Source organism: Solea senegalensis, linkage group LG16 (assembly GCF_019176455.1).
Source record: "Solea senegalensis isolate Sse05_10M linkage group LG16, IFAPA_SoseM_1, whole genome shotgun sequence".
Taxonomy (NCBI): Eukaryota; Metazoa; Chordata; class Actinopteri; order Pleuronectiformes; family Soleidae; genus Solea; species Solea senegalensis.
Genome location: NC_058036.1, coordinates 18165859 through 18185434, shown reverse-complemented (window position 1 = coordinate 18185434; position 19576 = coordinate 18165859). Strand labels below are relative to the sequence as shown.

The following is a 19576-nucleotide window of genomic DNA, read 5'->3' as shown; positions in this document are numbered from 1 at the left end:
AGGAGCCATTAACTGTCTAAAAACTGTGTGTTTTCTGTTCTGCAGATAATCAAGCTGCTGGATGGGAAGCGTTCGCAAAACGTCGGCATCCTCATATCGAGCCTGCATCTGGAGATGAAGGACATCCAGCAAGGTGAGAACGGTTCTCTACGATCTCTGCGCGCGCACGAACGCCATGATGTCATGGCGTTCGGCCTTAAGAAGGCGCTCAGAAGGGGCTATTTAGATTTCTCAGCAATAAACTGAATTTACAGTCCCACTTAACAATAAATTGATGATGACTTCTGATGAAATGCAGACAGAGTTATTTTTAGAGGAGAGATAGTGTGGAAGCCCACAATAATTTCCTACGAGCTGACAGCTACAAATCTGCAGCCAGAGACACTTTTTTCTTTTCTTTTCTTTTCTTTTCTCTCTCTCTCTGTATTTGTGTGTCAAGTGGAAAGTGGATGATTTTTCCAGTTACCTCAGTGGGAAAGAAAAAATGCCTTTTAATTTGTCAAAATGTGAGTGGGATTAAAGCAAACTTTCACTATTCTCTGTCCGGCTGCTTGAAATCCCTCCGGCTGCTGCTTAGAATCAAATTGCCGTCTCTTCTATATGAAAAAAACCCCAGTATGGATTGGTTGCACGCGTGGTAGATGTGTGGAAAATGTGTGTGTATCTGTGTAAAGATATAATATGTGTGTTGGGGACAGCATGGATGGGCCAGGAACTGCTCCTGTCCTGGGACTGTGGCGGAGAGAGCGCATGCCTGCCGCCTGTTAGTCTGAGCATGCGGCCAGCAGATCTGTTTATTGTAGCCAGTGACGGTTTCCACAAGCCTAATGGGACTGACACCCCACTAATGATCTAAGCATGAACAAAACCACCTTCTGCAGCTTGCAGACACTGCCCTACCACATAAAACCACCCTCGAAATACAAGCCAAACAGTGCTCAGCACCAGGAAAGCCATTCTGTCTGTTTAAACCCCGTCTTTGTGTTACGTCCTTTTGCCATAATGGAAGGTGAATGTGAAACTTAGATTTGACGACGAAGGACAGCACCTTAATAAGCACTTCTAAGGGTCCTCGTCCCCCCCACCTCTCCTCTTTGCCTCCCCCTTTGTTGCCAAATTAAAAGGACATGGGACATGTAATGTAATTAGAGCTACAAGGGAGGGAGGGGAGAGAGACGGGGAGTAGAGAAGGCAACGCTGTGGTTACGGGCGCGACGGGGTCAACTGCACACGCCACACTGACTGGGGGACCTCAAGGGCCACCATGGTTCAAGGGCAACGAGAGGTTCTCCTCACCCCACACACACACACGGCCCTTCCACACCAAAGCCGATGAGTGAAAAGTGGAAGGAGAGGGTGTGAGGCGGTTGGCAGTCTGGCTTTGATCTGCCGGTGTGGAGAGATATCCGGCTCCCCTCGGATCAGAGTGCTCCTGTGCACAGCGGAGCAGGCCCCCCTTTGGTGTGTGATTGACGGCTGCATGGCTGAGGGACTGAATAATCCACTCTAATAAGATGTAGGAAGTGGACCTCCAGCGTTCCCTCACATCCAGACACTGGGAGACCGTTTGACAGCGTCCCTGCAAACGGGAACAGCTGGGGACCAGAATGCATAGGGTTACCTTGTTAGCCGAAGCGGCGAGACATAAGTGACCGGGGTCGCGTTAAAGCCGTTATTGTGCGATACGTGATGCCAAGAGCGGCACCCTGGAAGTTTGAAACATAATGATGATGATGAGGAATCCTTACTCATTTTGACAAGACACGCACGCCGATGTAAGGAAGAGCAATAACCCGTTCTTTACCTCCCAGATTAATAGTGTCATTCATTAGCAATAAATCTGCCCCCCGTCCTCAGGTGATTTATGACTCAGCAGCAGTCGCAGTGATTAATGTCACTGAGGCTGTAATTGTTACTGTTACACAACATTTCACCTTTTAAGCCTGTGATTTTTACTGTGGTTATGTTCCACTGTCACATTGAAGTATTTACAGGCGCATGTTACCATTATATGGTATTCATTTAAAAAAAAAAAAGTTAGATACCCAGGTTTGAAGTTTATTAGGCACGTCTTGTTACCGTGCAATCGAATACTGCAGCTCTGCAGTAAATCTGATCGTCATGCAGGTTATTATTGTTCTGCATGGGTTGAAACAGGCCACCGTCAGCTGATCCAGGAGCTGTGGAGCCGTCTCTCCTAAGCTGTAAACCAGTGACACCTCTCAGACACACAACAGGAGTCACTTTCTCTTTCTGAGTCTTCCTGTGCGTTCTGCCTTCCAGCCAAACAAACAGCCTGTACAGAGAGCCTGTGTTGCCTCCATGATTCTCTCTTTCTCCTGTCCCTTTTTAAATAATAATCACAATTGGCTGTGGTGGTCGGGAGAATATTAGTGCCACATGTAAAAAAAATTAAGATTTTTGAAATTCATAATTCTGAGATTAAAGTCAGAATTCTGAGAAAAAAATCTAAATGATGACTTTTTTATGTAAATAGAAAAAAGTCATAATTCTGAGGGGAAAAAAATCTGAATTCTGAGATTAAAGTCAGAATTTTTACTTTTTTCTCAATATTCTTAGAAAGAATCAAAGTTATGATTTTTTTATGTAAATATAGAAAAAAGTCATGAGATTAAAGTCAGAATTCTGAGATTAAAGTCAGAATTTTTACTTTTTTCTCAATATTCTGAGAAAGAATCAAAGTTATGATCTTTTTATGTAAATATAGAAAAAAGTCATGAGATTAAAGTCAGAATTCTGAGATTAAAGTCAGAATTTTTACTTTTTTCTCAATATTCTGAGAAAGAATCAAAGTTATGATTTTTTTATGTAAATATAGAAAAAGGTCATGAGATTAAAGTCAGAATTCTGAGATTAAAGTCAAATTTTTACTTTTTCTCAATATTCTGAGAAAGAATCAAAGTTATGATTTTTATGTAAATATAGAAAAAGTCATGAGATTAAAGTCAGAATTCTGAGATTAAAGTCAGAATTTTTACTTTTTTCTCAATATTCTGAGAAAGAATCAAAGTTATGATCTTTTTATGTAAATATAGAAAAAAGTCATGAGATTAAAGTCAGAATTCTGAGATTAAAGTCAGAATTTTTACTTTTTTCTCAATATTCTGAGAAAGAATCAAAGTTATGATTTTTTTAATGTAAATATAGAAAAAAGTCATGAGATTAAAAGTCAGAATTGCATGTAAAAAAAAGAATTCTAGAAGAAAGTCATACACCACATTTGGTGTATCTTTCATCTCCACGTTGCCAGAATATTAAGTCGTCGTGGTCGGTGTCGGGGCGTTGCAGTGTAAATGTGAGAAGGGACACATGAAGTAGCACTCTGGTTTTAGACACACATGGCTCTTGTTTTCCTGTTGGACCATTATTCATGTCTAATATCTCTTGCATTCATTTACCTGGAATTGAATGTTCTGTCAACAAAACTACAGGCCATGGTGATTATGAAGTTTACATCCCCAGTCAGGAAAACAGCTTTTATCCTTCAGGCTCTGGCAGCACTTAAGACGGCATGCTCTGGCTGAAATCATGTCCATTATTTAATGAGACTGACTTAGTGTTTATAATGAATATTCTAATTGTTCCAGCTGTTCTTACTGTGGACAACTCTGTGGTGGATTTGGAGACCATTGCAGCTTTGTATGAAAATGTAAGTACTGTATGGTGTGCAAGTTGTTTTACATTTAGCACAAATAAATGACCTGACCTTTGATTATGGACTGTGTGTCGTCGTCTCTCTCTTGACAGAGAGCCACCAGTGACGAGATGGAGAGGATAATGAAACATTATGAGACGGCGAAAGAAGATGAAGTCAAACTGTTGGACAAACCTGAACAGTAAGATAAAAAAAAGTCTCAACATTTTGTGTGTGTGTAGAATATCAGTCAAGAAATGAAGGTATTGCATCAATATTTAAGTATTAATTATAGTTTATGCTGTTAAAACTGGGCAGTAAGAAATATTGATCCACTGAAATGTTGTAATATTTTATAGTGTGACACCGTTTCAAACCTTTTAACCCTTTAACACCGAGCGTATCGCGGACGACACTTTAAATTGCACATTGAAGCCGACGTGTGGTGTATTACGGTAATCTCACTCGCGCTGGCAAATTACAAATGTTATTCTACTGTTCAAATTTCAAATTTAGCGCTCAGGTGTTTGTGTACAACTAAAGTGGGTTTTTTTTCTAAATAAAATTCAAATTGTTAATACACTATTTCAACATGCAGGAAATTGTAAAGAACTGCCAGATATTGGAAGTTATTCTGGAAAAAACAGTCAAAAACACATTTTTTCACCCTTATGTGGTTAAAATAAGTCTTTTGAGGGTTAGTTTTTAAAGCACTGTGTTGATATGGAAATATTCTTATCAGTGTTATTGTGTTGTATTTAGGCCTCTGACCACGAACAGCTGGATGGTTTATGCATTTAACATGGTTATATATACTAACACTGCTATTTTTACTTAAAATAGAAAAAAATGTACTATAGCCTCTCCCTCTCTGTTTATCTTCTTAATATAGTTCTTCTCCTTCTGTGCACATGAATTCTTTAATGAACACTGCTTCAGCAGTTCACCAGTTCCCGTCAGGGTCAAGTAGTTCGGGGCCGGTTAACGAGGCCCGGGCCCAGCAGTGGTGCCGCTCAGCCTGCCCTTCCCATTTCCATGTTTGACCAGGCTGTCACTGAGGTTGCCTGAGTCATCCCTACTCAGTGTCTGCCTCCATCGGCGGGCTCTAATCACACAGGATGTTACCTCTCCCCCTCCGACACGGCGCTGTTTACATAAGTCATCCTGCATCAGGACGGAGCCACCTTTGATCAGTCTCCGCTGCTTTTCCCCTCCACCCGACCCCGTGGACCTTTCGAACCCGGCCGAGCGGCACCGCTCATGAGGATCAGCTGCCTCCGCCTGTGTCTGTGGCTCAGCCTGCCAAGGCCCCCGAAATAGTTCTTTCCTGTTGGACGTTTTGTTTAATTCTGTCCTAACACATCACACACCCCCCCTCTCGTCCTCCTCCACTTCTGTTTTCCAGGTTCCTCTATGAGCTCTCCCAGGTTCCGGACTTTGCGGACCGTGCCCGCTGCATCATTTTCCAGTCGGTGTTCCTCGACACCATCTCCTCCGTCCGTCGTAAGGTGGATCTCATCTCCAATCTGTGCAAAGTAAGTGACGCCGACGTTCCACAAACGCCACGAGTCCCAGAATACGAACCCTGAACTGTTGCTGTGTGTCGTGTTCAGGAGCTGCTGCAGTGCAACAGTCTGAAGGATGTCATTGGTCTCGTTCTGGCGTTTGGGAACTATATGAATGGCGGGAACAGGACAAGAGGTCAGGCGGACGGCTTTGGACTGGAGATCCTCCCCAAACTAAAGGACGTCAAGAGCAGGGTAACGCGTCTTATATTTCACATCTGTGATAATTGCATCACTTTCTCTTCTTCCACTGAACCTCTCGACTTCTTCCACAGGACAATCGCATGAATTTGATAGATTACGTGGTTTTATACTACCTGCGCAACTTTGACGAGGTGAGACACAGTCGTGTCAAAACGTTTAGAAAGTTGTCAAAAAAACCCTCTCCTGACATTTGTTGTGTGTGTGTGTGTGTGTGTGTGTGTGTGTGGTTTCAGCACGCCGGTACAGACAAGAGTGTGTTCCCTCTACCGGAGCCTCAGGACTTCTTCCAGGCTGCTCAGGTGAAGTTTGAAGACCTCACCAAGGACATCAGGAAGCTGAAGAAAGAGCTAACTGGTGAGACATAAATACACCATCCTATCAGTACTTTAACGTGACTGAATTCCCTGTTGCATTTTTATGTCAGGATCAATTTAGTTTAAGTGCAAATCATTACAGTTTACATGTTTTTCAGACGTGATTTATATTCCTGTTTCCCCGAACGGAGCAGGCCGCGGGTTCTTTAAGCGAGACCTCGATTGGTTTGAGGCAGCTTTTCCGAGTTTCCAGACGTTGTATCACCCATGTCATCATAACACCGCAACCACCGCTGTTTCCAGCTGAAGCTGCGTCTCCGCTGCCTTGCTCGGAAAGCAAATTCCACCTCGCTGAGCCAAACGTCAGCGCGACAACGCCGGCTGATAAATGCACTTTTTTTTGTTGTGTGTGTGTGTGTGTGTGTGTGTCACGGGCGCCAAAGCCACTGAGTGACCCAACGAAGCCAGCCAGTCAGTCTTAGCCAGGGCCGCGTGGAGGTTAAAGGCGACGGCCCCCAGTGCCCCTGGTGTCTGTGGTTATTTAAATCAACCAATAATACGGCATATGAAAGCAATTAGATATGCTCCACAGCTCTCGCCGACATTTTTTAGATCGCTGTTAAAGCCCTCTCCTCTCTGACCCGGGGGAAAAATACAAAGAGTCTACAAAAGTACCCAGACCTACCTCAAGCTGTCACTCATTTATTAGGAAAAATGGAAGACCCGAAAACAATAAATGCAACATAAGGGCCCGTATATTTGATCTCCGCTGCAGCGCAGTCTGGCACAGTAGTCCTCGGGGGTATAAGCATCACAGGGCGAGCACTGGATTCTGGATCTTTGTGAGCTCCACCTATGACTCCCACCATTTTTATCCTCTCCAGCCGCCGGGAATAAATATTTAGGCCTGGCTATTATAAACCACCCTAAAGAAAGCAACTGTTCTTAATTATAACGCTAACACAGATCACCTCCATCTTCATTGTGTCTGACAACGGGAGAGGCCGACAATGAATTTCACCGAGGCGAGGAGAACTGTGTGCTCCTTTACCTGATCCAGAGGGGTTAAGGGTCAGACTTGGTGTTAGCAGTCAGAAATGAATCTCCCTTCTCGGACATAATTTATGTGGATTAGGGATGAGTATGAATATTTGATTCTTTCTTTTCTTTTTGTTTCATTATATAAAAAAAAAATAGGTTTTTGCAGAAGTGATGACATTTAAGAGGTATCTTGAATGCATCTTGTGTTGTGGACCATGCTCCTCACTGCTCCACACAACATGCTATGAACCCTGCATTACTTTCACTAGCTCTCATGCGCTGGAATGTCCCTCTGATAAAATGACATGTGATGTAGAAACATCATTTAAAGTCTACCATGTGGGTTTCGCTGGGGAACTAACGCATTGTTCCTCCCTCATAAAGACTGTGTTGAAGTTAGTTAGAAGTTGTATCAGAAATAGTCATCGTGGAATCAATTTCTGGACGTTTTTGGCCTGTATGTGCGGCACCGGAGCAGGATGTGGTGTGTTGTGGAGGGATAGTTCAATATTTAACAGATCATCTTAAGTTATTTATGCTTGAAATGTCCATGGATGCCTCTCAAGACTCAAATCGTGTGCCTTACAGTGACGTTTTTAGACGATATGACGCGTGTTTTCCCGCATGTTTGTGTGTATGTGCGGCGTCTAACCCCGGCTGCTCACTTGCCCTCTCCTTCACTGGCTTGTGCAGAAACATGATCCTCTTTTGATGGGGTTTCCTGTTTGGGGAGAGGGTGATGACCTCTCTCTGAGAGGGATGAGCGGGAGGCCACGGCGACCTAAACCTACTGTAGAAGTCTCCGATAGCTCCCATGAAGACAAACGATATTCCTGCTCTGTCTCAAATCAATCACGGCGCAGCTCTGGAACCCCCGGCACCCCAACTGCACATTGCATCCATCTTTAAAAGAGTGTAGAGCGCATGCTGCCGGTCATACTTGAAAGTCGCGTTCACGGATCAACACTTAACGACCGATGTGTATCTACATAAAGATCCTTTTTAACGGCTGCGTAATTGGACCCGACAGAGAGACGGGGACGCTACCGAGTGATATAGGATCAAATAAAAAGAAACAGTCAGAGCTCATTTGCCGCTCAGGGGAGTTTAGTGTTTCACAGAAGACCTGGCCCGGGTAAGGCATTCATCGCTGTGGCAAATCAGACAGTGTCTTGATTTTAAATGGCCTTTAATGTCAGGTTCAGGCAGGGCCTTTAGCCTGAGGTGCGTTTTATGGCGGGGGGGCCGCGCTCTAAGGGCCATGTGTGAAGTCGCTGACGCCGGAGTGCCTTCACCGTTCAACACATCTAGTAAAGGCTTTGCTACATTCTACAGCTGAGCAAAAATAAAATCATCCTCTGGAGTGATTGTGATGCTCGCTGCGTTGAATTTTAATCAAGGGGTTTTGGATTGTGATTTATGAGGAGAGAGGATCTTACCTTTCTCTTCTAAGCCGGTCTCTTGGCTGACCTCACAGTCATACTTCAGACTTCATCCCAATAGAAAGGAGAGCTGGACGTCTGACAGTCTGCTGGGAATCTGAATAATTAGAGATAAGTGAGAGGATTGGCTTTCCAGGTACTCGGAACCCGGACATGCCGCGGCCGGACCGCTTTTCTGGTTTAACCTCGGATGTCAAATATTTTCCACAAAACTTGATCAGGGAGGTTCGCCTCATATTCTATATTTATTTATTATATTTGTGCAATAAAGTCACTTGTTTGTCGGGAACATTCATCACGCCGATATTGTGGTTTTCCACAGGCATGTCCTCTTGAACACAGCTGTGTGTTGTGTTTGGTGTGTGTGTGTGTGTGTGTGTGTGTTTGCTTCATCAAAGTCGCCCGACGTCTCGCAAACCGCACTGGGGCGAGTCCCGGATCACGAGTCTGGCTCTCTTGTTTGTTTGTCTTCCCGTTTACTCCGCCGCCACAATCCCCCCCGTGTTACGCAAAAGGCTGTTTCCCAGTCAGCCGCGACGTGACGTAGACTTTTTCCTCTGGTTTCAATCGGTTCTGGTCCACCATGATTTAACAGGTGATGCACAACTCTATCTATATTTGAATAATAACCATTGCGATGACATCTCGACCCTCGGGTGCCCCGCTCCCAAAGATGCTGAGTCCACTTGCTCGTGATCTCATCCGTCTTTCCCCCCGTAGTAACACTGGAAGGCCATTAAAGATCGGAGCTCTGTCTCCCGTCATTACCCTGTCTGTCTGTGGTGGGAAACTCGTCCCCTGTGGCTACATGACTGGACAGAGTGTCTGACGGCAGGAACTGTGCCACAAGCAGCTGAGAGTCCAGACTTCGTAGTAGCTGCTGCTGCTGCTGCTGTAAAAACAACAGTCAACGCTTATGTTTCCAGGCATATCTCTGCCTCACTGGAGGAGCTACACTATAAGGAGCTGTAATAGTTGCTAAGTAGTGACACGACGCTATCGTTATTGCGTCCAAAATGACTTTAACTGTATGACGAGCTGAAAAAAAAGCAAATTTAGTTAGATATTCTTGTCCGAATCCAATTTTTATTATCAAATATTATGCTATTTATGTACCTTAAAATGTGTTTAAATATTATTTCAATTCATAATTCCATACGACACAAATGTGTGTTATTTAAGTCACTCTTTTATGTAAGAGTTATATGTTTGTTTGTTTTTTGTTTATTTAACCAGGAAAATCCCATTGAGATTAAGAACCTCTTCTTCAAAACACTCGACAGTTACACAATTAAAACACAACAAAAAACAAAATAAATAAAATGAATCCAATACTTTTATTTTGAATTACAGTCTTTATGGCTTTTGAAAGTTGCTCAACTCAGTGGATGAAAGCGGCTGTTTAGAGATCCACAAATCAGTCGTGACCGATTGATTCACATGTGCAGAAAATCTAATAATATCTCGCATTACATTGGATTAAAATAATCCAATGTTAGACAGGTTCGGTGCTCCAAAAGGAAGACACCAAGTAAAGAGATATTAATATTAATAATCGATGTATGTTACCCAAAAAATGCAGGTAAAAAAATATGTTAGGATACTTTAGAGTTAATCTCAGCTTTATTGTTTTTCATTTCTGGCAAAGAAAAAAGGAAAACTACCAAGGTTTTTTGTGTCTGACCTGATGCAAGAGAACTTTCTGACTAAATGAATCATCCCTCCAACACGATGTTTCAAATCAGAGCTTTTCTCTTTCTTTTTCTTTTCTTTTTTTTCCTTCCAGCTGCTGTGTTTTTGTGGGCTTTCTCCTCGCGGCCTTTGCTGTCTGGACCACATTTGGAAGAGAGCCGCCTCCAAATTGTAGTCTCGCTCTTTTAAACCAATGTTTTAATGGGTCCTTGTGAGTTGGGGGTGGTGGGGGTTCTGGTGAAGAAACACAGTTTGTCCCAATTGTCATATTTTGTATTTATTCTCTCGCTGTCTTTCGGTTCAGACGGGCCTCGCGTTCCCCGTCTGATTGAACTAAGACGTTCAGTAAATGAAAGATGTCATAGAAGCGGTTTCCCCGCGCCGCAGGTGCAGCAGCACCACATGTCTGACGCGTGAGAGCCAAAACCCGGATCAGAAAGAGGCGACGCAGTGAAGCGAGACGGCGGGCCAGACCTGTAAATGCTCTTGTTGTGTTGCAGAACAATTTAGCTATGCAGTCATAAGCAAATAAAGACATTTATTGCAGCCATTAATGACTTACAGGTTGGAAGAATGCGCCAAAGTTTGTTTTTTGTTTTCAAACGGCACGTATAGTAACTCGCGCCGGTGTGCGGTTGAGAGGAAATGGGGAACGTGCTCCGTCGCTCGTGTGATTTGCTCGTTTTTGACCTCGCGCAAACCTGGACAGACCATAATAATGCAGGGCGACATATGTAACTCTTTTTAATCTCAACTCAGATTTTCAAATACTTGAGGTGAACATTTAGATTTATAGTTATGCACGTTTTTAAACGAGACTTATTTGCACGATACTTTACTTTTTCGGTTAAGGAAAAAGATCCAACTGTTCCACTTTTTGCTCATTTTTCCCTCCCACATTTCTTCTGATCGTGTCCGTTTTCCTTTCCCTCTTCTGTTCTTTCCTGTAGTTTGTGAGAAGGACGTGCAGAAGGTGTGCGCTAACTCGTCAGAAGAGCACCGTCAGCCCTTCCAGGAGAAGATGGAGGGATTTGTCTCCTCTGGTAAGTGAAGCTTCTTTTCTTTTCAGTGGTGCACGGTGTAAACTATGCAGCATCACCCAAAGAAAAAGAAAAATCCAACTTTCCCACGACAGATACTGCAGAGATCTACAAATGTGTAACTCTGAGCTACTCGTTCACTCATCACAAAACATTTTCTACTTCTCCTTCCAACGTCGACTCACAGAGTGGAGACGCAGACTCACTGCAAAGATTGCGATGATGGATGCTGGCCCTCGATTCTGCTTGAAAGCTGAGCCGTACTTATGTAAAGCTGTGCAGAAAATTACAAGTGACTTCAAAGACGTAGAAAAAAAAAAAGTCCTGTTTTCACCCAAAACCCCACTGTATATTATGTGTTCACCAAGTCAGCTTAATGGCACAGGCTCTGTCTCTTGGAATCTCTCTGAATACAGCGTCGGGACAGGAGCCGACAGGCCCCGTAGAAGGGATCACGTTGCTCCCCAACATGGTTCTCATGTAGTCTCGGCTGCCATAAAGCTGGCAGGACATCTCTGGCTGTGGCCTTGTAAAGCCTGGCCAACCTCAGTGGATCAGGCCTGAGGACCACCGGGACGGGAGCACGGCCTCCCCGACACACTCTGTTCTCCTCACTGCTTGTCCCATTTTTGACTTGGCAAACAAGTCAAGTCCTAAATTTCTTTTCCCCCGCCCCACATATTATTAGGGTTTGAGCACAAGGTGCTATATAGGATTTATTCTCTTATTAATAGTAATTCATTAATCGCATTTTTGAACATACGCCAAAACTCACAGATTTTTGCGACCGCATCGATCCCGGTGTGACAAAGCGTTGAAAATTGGAAATGGGAGGGGCAAATAACTGCTCCACCCCCAAAAACTGGTTGTCCTGAGCATGCACGAAACTTGGCACACGCGTTTATTAGGTCGGGGCGGTCAAAAAAATCTAGCGAAAACCAACAGGAAAGCCGCCATTTTGGATTGAGCGTTCACTAATTATAGTTGTAGTCGCTGCCACTTTACTTCTTCTTAGTCCTTAAATAAACAATAATGCAAAGTTGTCTTTTTCCACGCTTTTTTTCATATTGCAAAAAGTGTATGGCAACAAACACACACACACACACACACACACACATAATTCCAAGATTACGCTAAGGCAAGGACATAATAATCCAATCCAATCCAACGTTATTTGTAATGCACTTTAAAACAACCACAGTGGCGTACAGAGGAATAAATAAATAAATAAAAGGCATAATAGCTCACAAGAGGTGATCAAAATGCATCTAAAACAACTCAAATGCATTAAAAGACATAAAAAATGTGGATAAAAACCATAATAAAGACGGATCAAATAAAATAAGGACGACCAAAAACAGACTTCAATGGAAATAACAACTTACATAGTGTCAAAAGAGAAGAGAAGAAGAGATTTAAAAACAGGCAGGGAAGATTAGGGTATGCCTGTCTGATGTGCATAATAACACTAACACTAATCTAGTCTTTTTCTGCAGTGACACACTGATGCTGTTACTAGGCAGAATCCACCTCCTGTCTCCGATGCGTTCCATTTCTAGCGCAGAAAAAGCCAGATCGTTGGAAGCAGCAGTTGCGTTTCCTCGCTGGGATCATGAGCCTTTGTGTCGCTGCGCATCCGCCTTGGATCTTCACCTTGTTCTCCAGCATTTCCTTTAACTCTGGTATCCAGTATCTGAGCGCTTATAAACCCCCAGGGTTCCCACTGGGCTGAGATATGGCATCGGTTTGCTGCAGCCCATCTTGGAACATAAACCGTCCAGTGGAATACTTGTAAACCTTTCTTTCATAAACAGAATTCCTCGAGCTGTTTGCCTCGCTTTGGGAGGAGCGGCAGTGTAATCATCATTCATGATGACTCCATGACTTCAAAAGGCAAAAACATGGCAGCGGCCGACGCTCTTAAACCCTGACTCATCGGCGAGCGCGGTGGATTTCTCGCTCAGGTGGAGGCTGAGGACGGCCGGCCCGCGCGGGATACATGTGTTTGGCACATGATTTTAAGTAATCTTAAGGATCTTAAGTAATTACAGATGATAATGGCATCGTTAGGTGCGGACAACGCATGTCTTTTCCCTTCCTTCACTGGGTTTATTGTCCGTTATCTATTGTCGTAAAACCTGAGCCCACATTATTTAAATAAAAATAAACAAAGTGCAGGTGAACTCGGCCGCCCCCCGTGCTCTGCCTCTTTAACTCCGATCTAACAGGGGAACACCTCGGAGATCCAGTGAACCCTGCTCTTGTTGAGCCCCCCCTACGTTTTCTTTGCATGTGATATTGTACACGTGTTTTCTTCAGCATAAATAATATCATGCGTTATCGTTGGGGCTCCACTGCATTTTGGTCTCGTGTAAAAGAAAAGAAAAGGAAGGGGATGGAGAAAAAAACTGTGGCAGTTCCAACATCTAATCAAGCACCTTTGCTGTTTCCCTTGTTAGTGGGAGCTCTTTGAAACCTCTGGGGATATTATCACGGGGCATAATTTGTACATTGAATACACGCCACGACTAATTGAAAACAAATCCCTTGCTTTTAGTCTCAGCAATGTTCCTCAGGTCTCGTTCCACGTCACATCCTTTTCTTTGTGTTGTTGTTGTTGTTCAGTGACTCACGAGCCAATAACCCCTGAAAATCCCAGGGAGCTGTGAGTTTCCTTTTTCTTTGGTGGAAATCCTCCGCGTCCCTTGCGTTATCTGCCCGCGCGGTAAAGCGGCGGTTTTGTAAGAAGTGTGTCTGAGGTGAGTTTTAAAGCCCTAATTTATTGTCGCTCTCAGCATGCGCGTCTCGTAACTTTCTAGTTAGCGACTACTGGTTTCATGTTTACGCGAGAGAGCGAAGGGAGAAGGAGAAACTTCACACATCCTCCCTCTCCTTCTCTCAGCCTTTCGGCTCCAGTGCCACCTCTGCACGGTCGCACCGGAGGGGTACCTCAGGCGCCAGCCTGACCCCCACTGAGTCTAACACCATTGGTCACGGCCCCCTCCTCACTTTATCCCAGACATGCCCTCCCTGTCATTAGGTTTACCTCAAATGTGGAAGGGGAAAAAAAAAAACCATGTACATGTTCAAGAAGTAAAAGGAGTGGTCGGTTGGAGGCTCATGCTCACCTTCTCCCAGAAGACCCCCAAACCTGCCTTTGAACCATTTTTTTGGAGACTTCCCCCTCTTAAATCTTCAAGTAGGAAAGGTCCCCCATCATTGTAAAAAGGATGAATCTGGAAAAATGCAATAAATCTGAGATCACAGGCACTCTCTGGCCCGAGATAAATTCTTGCACCTCGGCCTGGCCCGCCGCACACATCTGCCTTGCATTTAGACACTTTTACATGGCAGGAGTCCACAGAAGCCTCCAGTTCCCAAGCCTCACTCTCTCCCGCTCTCCCTCTCCGCTCAACCCCCTGTGCCCCTGTTTCAGCTCTTGCTCGGGAACATGCACACACACACACACACGTATGTCGGCAAAACTGACCCCCGCCCCCAGAGCTCGGGCGTCACAGGCTCTCGTTTCCTGCGTCAACACACAGAAGCACGTCAACGTTTACAATGTGCTTAAGTGTCACTTTGATAACACGCTCAGTGCGCCGGTGACATCTCAACCCCCTTCTTCTTCGTCCTATTTGACCCCTCTTAGAATGAACACAGCGCCCCCCTCTGGACTCCAGGGGTGACCTGGGATCAATTATCAGTCGATTATCGATATGCACCTGTCTGAATCTTCCGTTTTCTCTCATTTTACAGCTCAGAAGGATCAATCGGCCGAAGAGGACCGACTCAATTCAGCACAGAAAAGGTAGGGAAACCACGACTTAGACACTGAGATTATGAATGATAATCCCATAGAATTTTTAGTAAGAAACGATGGTTTTAAATGGAAGAAATGGAATTTATTTTAATAGCTCCACTCAATTGACGTCATGCATCTGTGTCATCGTCGAGACCTTTAGTGATTTGTCAAACGTCAACAGAAGAGAAACTGCAGTGAATACAAACACACGCGTGTGTATATGTAACTTGCAACAGCTGAACAACACGCCCGCCGCTCCATGTTCTGCGCAGAAGACTCCACGGAGTTCTCCGAGAGGCATCTGATTTACGGGCGTGAGACAACGCTGGCAGCAAAAAAACCCCCAAAAAAGAATCATATCTGGAACGTTTCATATTGGAAAAAGATGGCGGAGCAGACAAAACCAAGGGGAAATCGCCTGGTTTGCCTGGTTTGTTTGGATGGCGCGACCGTGCCACTTCCAGATTAAATCCTGCGAGCGTATCTGAAGAGGAGGAAACTGAGACACGCAGATCACGGGGAGAAGTGGATACCGCAAACGAGTGTGGACGTGGATTTGCTTTGGACGGCACGATAACTCAGGGAACGTTCTGTTTCATGTTGCCAAGAAGGTCACTGAGGGGCGACTGCATCCCTCACTCTCTGTCCTTCAGCCTCTCCTTATAGTGGTGTGTCTGTCTGGTGTGTGTGTGTGAACCCTAATTTGCATGAGTGACACCACTGTAATGAAGGCGTTGAACTTGGAGGGGGGGGAATATTGATCAAAAGGCACCCCCGCAGTTGACGGCACCCTTTAGCCTTTTTGATGAAGCTTTACTTTAATTTCATCTGAAGATGTCCGACTGGTGCTAGGTGGAGCAGGAGGGGAGTGTGTGTGTGTGTGTGGGGGGGGGGGATTCTGTCTCAGGTTCCCACAGAGCCGCCTCGTAAAAGTGACACGCCGTTGATGAATATGGGCGTCAGTAGGCTCACCGGGCCCTGGGTGGGCTCGCACATCTGCGCTGGATGAGGGGGATCCTCACATAATACACACACAACAACAACAGCAGCAGCAGTGATATGAGTCAGGATATGGACACAAAAATGATGTCAGGGTAGGGTATAGATAAGCATTTACTTGTTATTTTATTCTATATTTAAAGGGCTGAGGAAACCAATTTTTATGTTTTTGGATGTTAAATTCATAAACTCACCGCTGAGTTTAAATTGAATATTATCAGAAAAGCTCTCCATTACTTCTGTCTGTGGAGTGACTGATGAATACGTTCAGTTGCTTTGCCAAGTGTTAAAAGTTAGAATTAGGTGGGAGGTCACATTGCGTTTGAGCAAAAACAAAGAAAAGAAAAGAAAAAGTTGAAAAATGCTGAGTTATGAAGTTTTTTGTGCCGCTTTTTAACTATTTTAAGTTTTACTGAAGAAACGTTTCATTTAAGGCATTAAAAATCCATTGACGTGCCAGCGCACCACTGAAATAAAAAGGTTTCATCGCCAACTTAAATAAAGTTCAGTTGAAATGCATTCATTTGCAAAATAATGTGTGCAAAATACAAAAGCAAGCTAAATTAACATGTGGCAAACAATGAGGAGCACCAGCTTAAACAGGTCAGCGTTAGTTAGCCAATGCCTGATGAGCCCTGCGGCGTTCCCAACATGCAGTCTTGATTTGTCTGTTTCATGTTCGGGTTCCACTGAGGTTTTTCTGGTTCCGCCTCATTAAGTTCTCGTCTCCCTCATCACGCTCAATTTCACATGGCCGGCCGCCTCCTCCGCCGTCACCATGCCGTCACGCTCTCACAGTCGCTCGGTGGCGTATGTGGCGTTAATATGACGACGACTTATGGCACAAAAATGGACTCCGTGCCTCTTTGAACTCTTCCGACAACGCGCAGTTTACGCCTGTGATCTGTTTTTTTTTTTTCTTTCACTGGGGGAAACAAAGGAATGCGGAGTTGCCTGTCCAAATATTTCCCTGATTCTCATGGCCGCTCATGGTTTTGTAATGCGTCTTTCTTTATAGCTGTCAGTGAGGAATGCTGGCTGCGGGTGCCGCAGTAAACCCTCTCACGGCAGTGGCATCATAGCACGGATTACAGAAGTGTGTGTGTGTGTGTGTACACACGCGTGCATGCATGCTTTGATTTTTTTTTTTTTGTTTATTTCTTATGTTTAGCAGGCATGTGTGAGCGTGTTTGCATCTGTTTTGAGTGAAGCTCTTGCTGCATGTGCACAGGAGGCTAGAAGGAGAAGCTTGATTTGTGCACGCTTTGACGTGGTGACCCCAGGGTCAGAAGAGGAGCTGATGGAGAAGCTTGTACATCAAACCAGACCTGGCTGCAACACAGCTACCTGTGACATTTCCGCCCCGGTTGCTCAGTGTAAACGTCCGAGAAGCTGCTGGGTACCGGAGGATCCGGGAAAAAATGATGTTTCTCAGAACGTGTCTTCGATTAGCGTCGCAAAAAGAGCCACCTAGCATCTGGAGGTCAGAGCCCGATCGGTGTGTCAATTGGACAGCGAGCATCCCTTGAATCATAGCCTTTAATCAAGCCTTTGACAGGCAACGGCTAGAAAATGTCTTTCATGTTCAGGGGCGGGAACCTGAAGCGGCAGGGCTACTAGACTTGCGCCCGCGAGTTCAGGTTTGGTTACAATTGGGCCTGCAACAGCGCTGAAGGAAAAGAGCAATAACAGAATTTATTTTACACAAATGTCATATCTAAGTCGGTGTGCTCATGGAGCTCAAAAAACCGGGTCCTTCTCCAGTCCCAACAAGTATAGCTGTGCAAGTGTGTGTGTGTGTGTGAGAGTGTTGCTGTGTCTGAGGGAACAGCAGTCTGGTCTCGTCTTCCCCTGCAGGCAGCGGAGGTCAATAACATAATGGAGCCACTGCTACTGGCTCTCCCCCGTGGCCCAGCAGGGTGCACGTTCTCCTTCTGCCACCTCTGTCTGACTCTCCATCCGTAATGTTTCAGTGTGCGTTTTTCTTCAAGGATTGTCCAGTGAATATTCAGAAACACACACACACACACACACACACACACAATACAAGCCTTGTATGCAAAAACACAACATAGCACCTGACGAAGAAGTTCACTGCAGTCTCTGTGAGGGAGATAAAAAGCCTTCGCGCTCCACTCAAACCTATGCGTCGCATGAGAGCTAGTAAACCGCAACGCAGGGCTCACGTTGTGTCGAGCAAATGCATTTTTGAGTTTGTTCACATTCGATATGATGAGATGAAGCGTTTCCGTGTGGTGAAAACGACTCGTTCGTCCTTCCTCTACAGCTTCCAGGACATGGTGAGCTACTTTGGCGTGAAGCCGAAACCCGGGGACAAAGACGTGGCCCCCGCTTTCATTTTCATGCTCTGGTACGAGTTCTGCAACGACTTCAAGAACGCGTGGGTGCGGCAGAGCAAGAACGTCTCCAAGGAGAGGTGAGTGAGGTTCTCCGTCACCGTGGTTTATCTGAAACCTGGTTTGAGTGCGTGAAAATGGCTCATAATCATACTCTTTTTTTTTTTCTTTTTTTTTTTTTTAACGCCTCTGACGACCAAGTGAAATGAGCACTTCCTGTGTGACGGTGACGCTCAAATGCTGGGTTGTAATCAAAGAGGAGATCTCTGACCTGTGGTCTTGTGCGTGTGAGCGATGCGTTCTGTCGTTGTCATTTACTGATTCTGAGAGCTTACGCCGTGGATCCATGTGCTCTCTCTTAATTGTTTACTAGGTAATCACGTCCCACGACAGTGCTTACGTTCAGTTAACTTTATTTTAAATGCTCTTTGCGCACCCATAAAAGCCAATTGTTGTTTTTTTTTAAAGGTGGCCCTCATTATCTCATCAGCCCACTGTCATTCTCTCACTTACGGCGCTTTCACTCGACCGCAATCTCCTGAGAGCATGTGTGTGTGTGTGTGTGTGTGTCTCTTCAGGGCTGCATGACAGCGCGCCCCGGGGAGACACTTAAACGTCTCGCTCTTATAAACAACCTCACAAGGACGTGGCGATGAGAGGCTGTTGACTTTATGTTGTTTTCACAAGTTACTCAAGTGCTATTTTCCAGTGTGTATTTGTGGTTTTTAAAGAGCCTTTCAAATATCACGGCCCTGTGGATTCTTTTCTCCCCCATCCCCCACCCTTGTAGATTGAAGGAAGCTCAAGAAAACATCAAGAAGATCACAGCAGAGAAAAGAATTGAAACCAAGAAGATTAATGCCAACAGTCTGGTAAGAACAAGTCTCAAGTATACAGCAGAATGAGGTTTTTTTCTCGTGTCCACATTAAAATTGCTCCGTTGAATCTTTGTGCGAAACAGAAAGAGAGGCTGCGGCAGAAAGAAGCCGGCGTTCCCTCCAGCTGAGATGAGAAGGGACAAAGCAGCAGAAGAAGAAATGAAGCGTGGTGGAGATGTGGAGGAGGAGGAGCGCGCAGGCCTCATCCCGCCGGCGTTCTGCCACCTGCCTCGTCGACTGGACCGGCGCCTTTGCTCCGTATAAACTCACGATAAAACATTCTACTCCCGCTGTCGTATTTCTGTGCTACTTACAGCACTGGTCCCCGTCGCCCGCCCGCCCCCACCACCACCACCACCCCTCCTCCGGTCTCTCTGCTAAAAGAAAACTCCTGCACAGAGGATGCATGGCTGACAGAGCCAAAGTGATGAGAGTCTCAGAGGCTAAAGGTTGACCTCATTCATCCAGTGAGGCGTGCCCTCTGAGAGCCCGGCCTGTGAAAGGTCTCAGTGGGTCAGTGGAATTCACAACAGTGCCAGCTGACACGTGATTCTTTCTGGATTGGAGAATCCAGATTTTTTTTT

At 45.0% G+C, this 19576-nt stretch overlaps 1 protein-coding gene across 1 annotated transcript in view; it reads left to right on the top strand.

Moving 5' to 3' along the window:
• Positions 1–19576, top strand: part of LOC122782722 (formin-like) — a 32310-nt gene extending 12734 nt beyond the window's left edge. Inside the window, 12 exon segments of the mRNA XM_044047198.1 lie at positions 46–133; positions 3609–3670; positions 3769–3857; positions 5061–5190; positions 5269–5415; positions 5496–5555; positions 5658–5778; positions 10864–10956; positions 14713–14764; positions 18045–18194; positions 18905–18986; positions 19076–19576. Coding sequence (XP_043903133.1) covers positions 46–133; positions 3609–3670; positions 3769–3857; positions 5061–5190; positions 5269–5415; positions 5496–5555; positions 5658–5778; positions 10864–10956; positions 14713–14764; positions 18045–18194; positions 18905–18986; positions 19076–19120 — 1119 coding nt within the window. The 3' untranslated portion in view covers positions 19121–19576.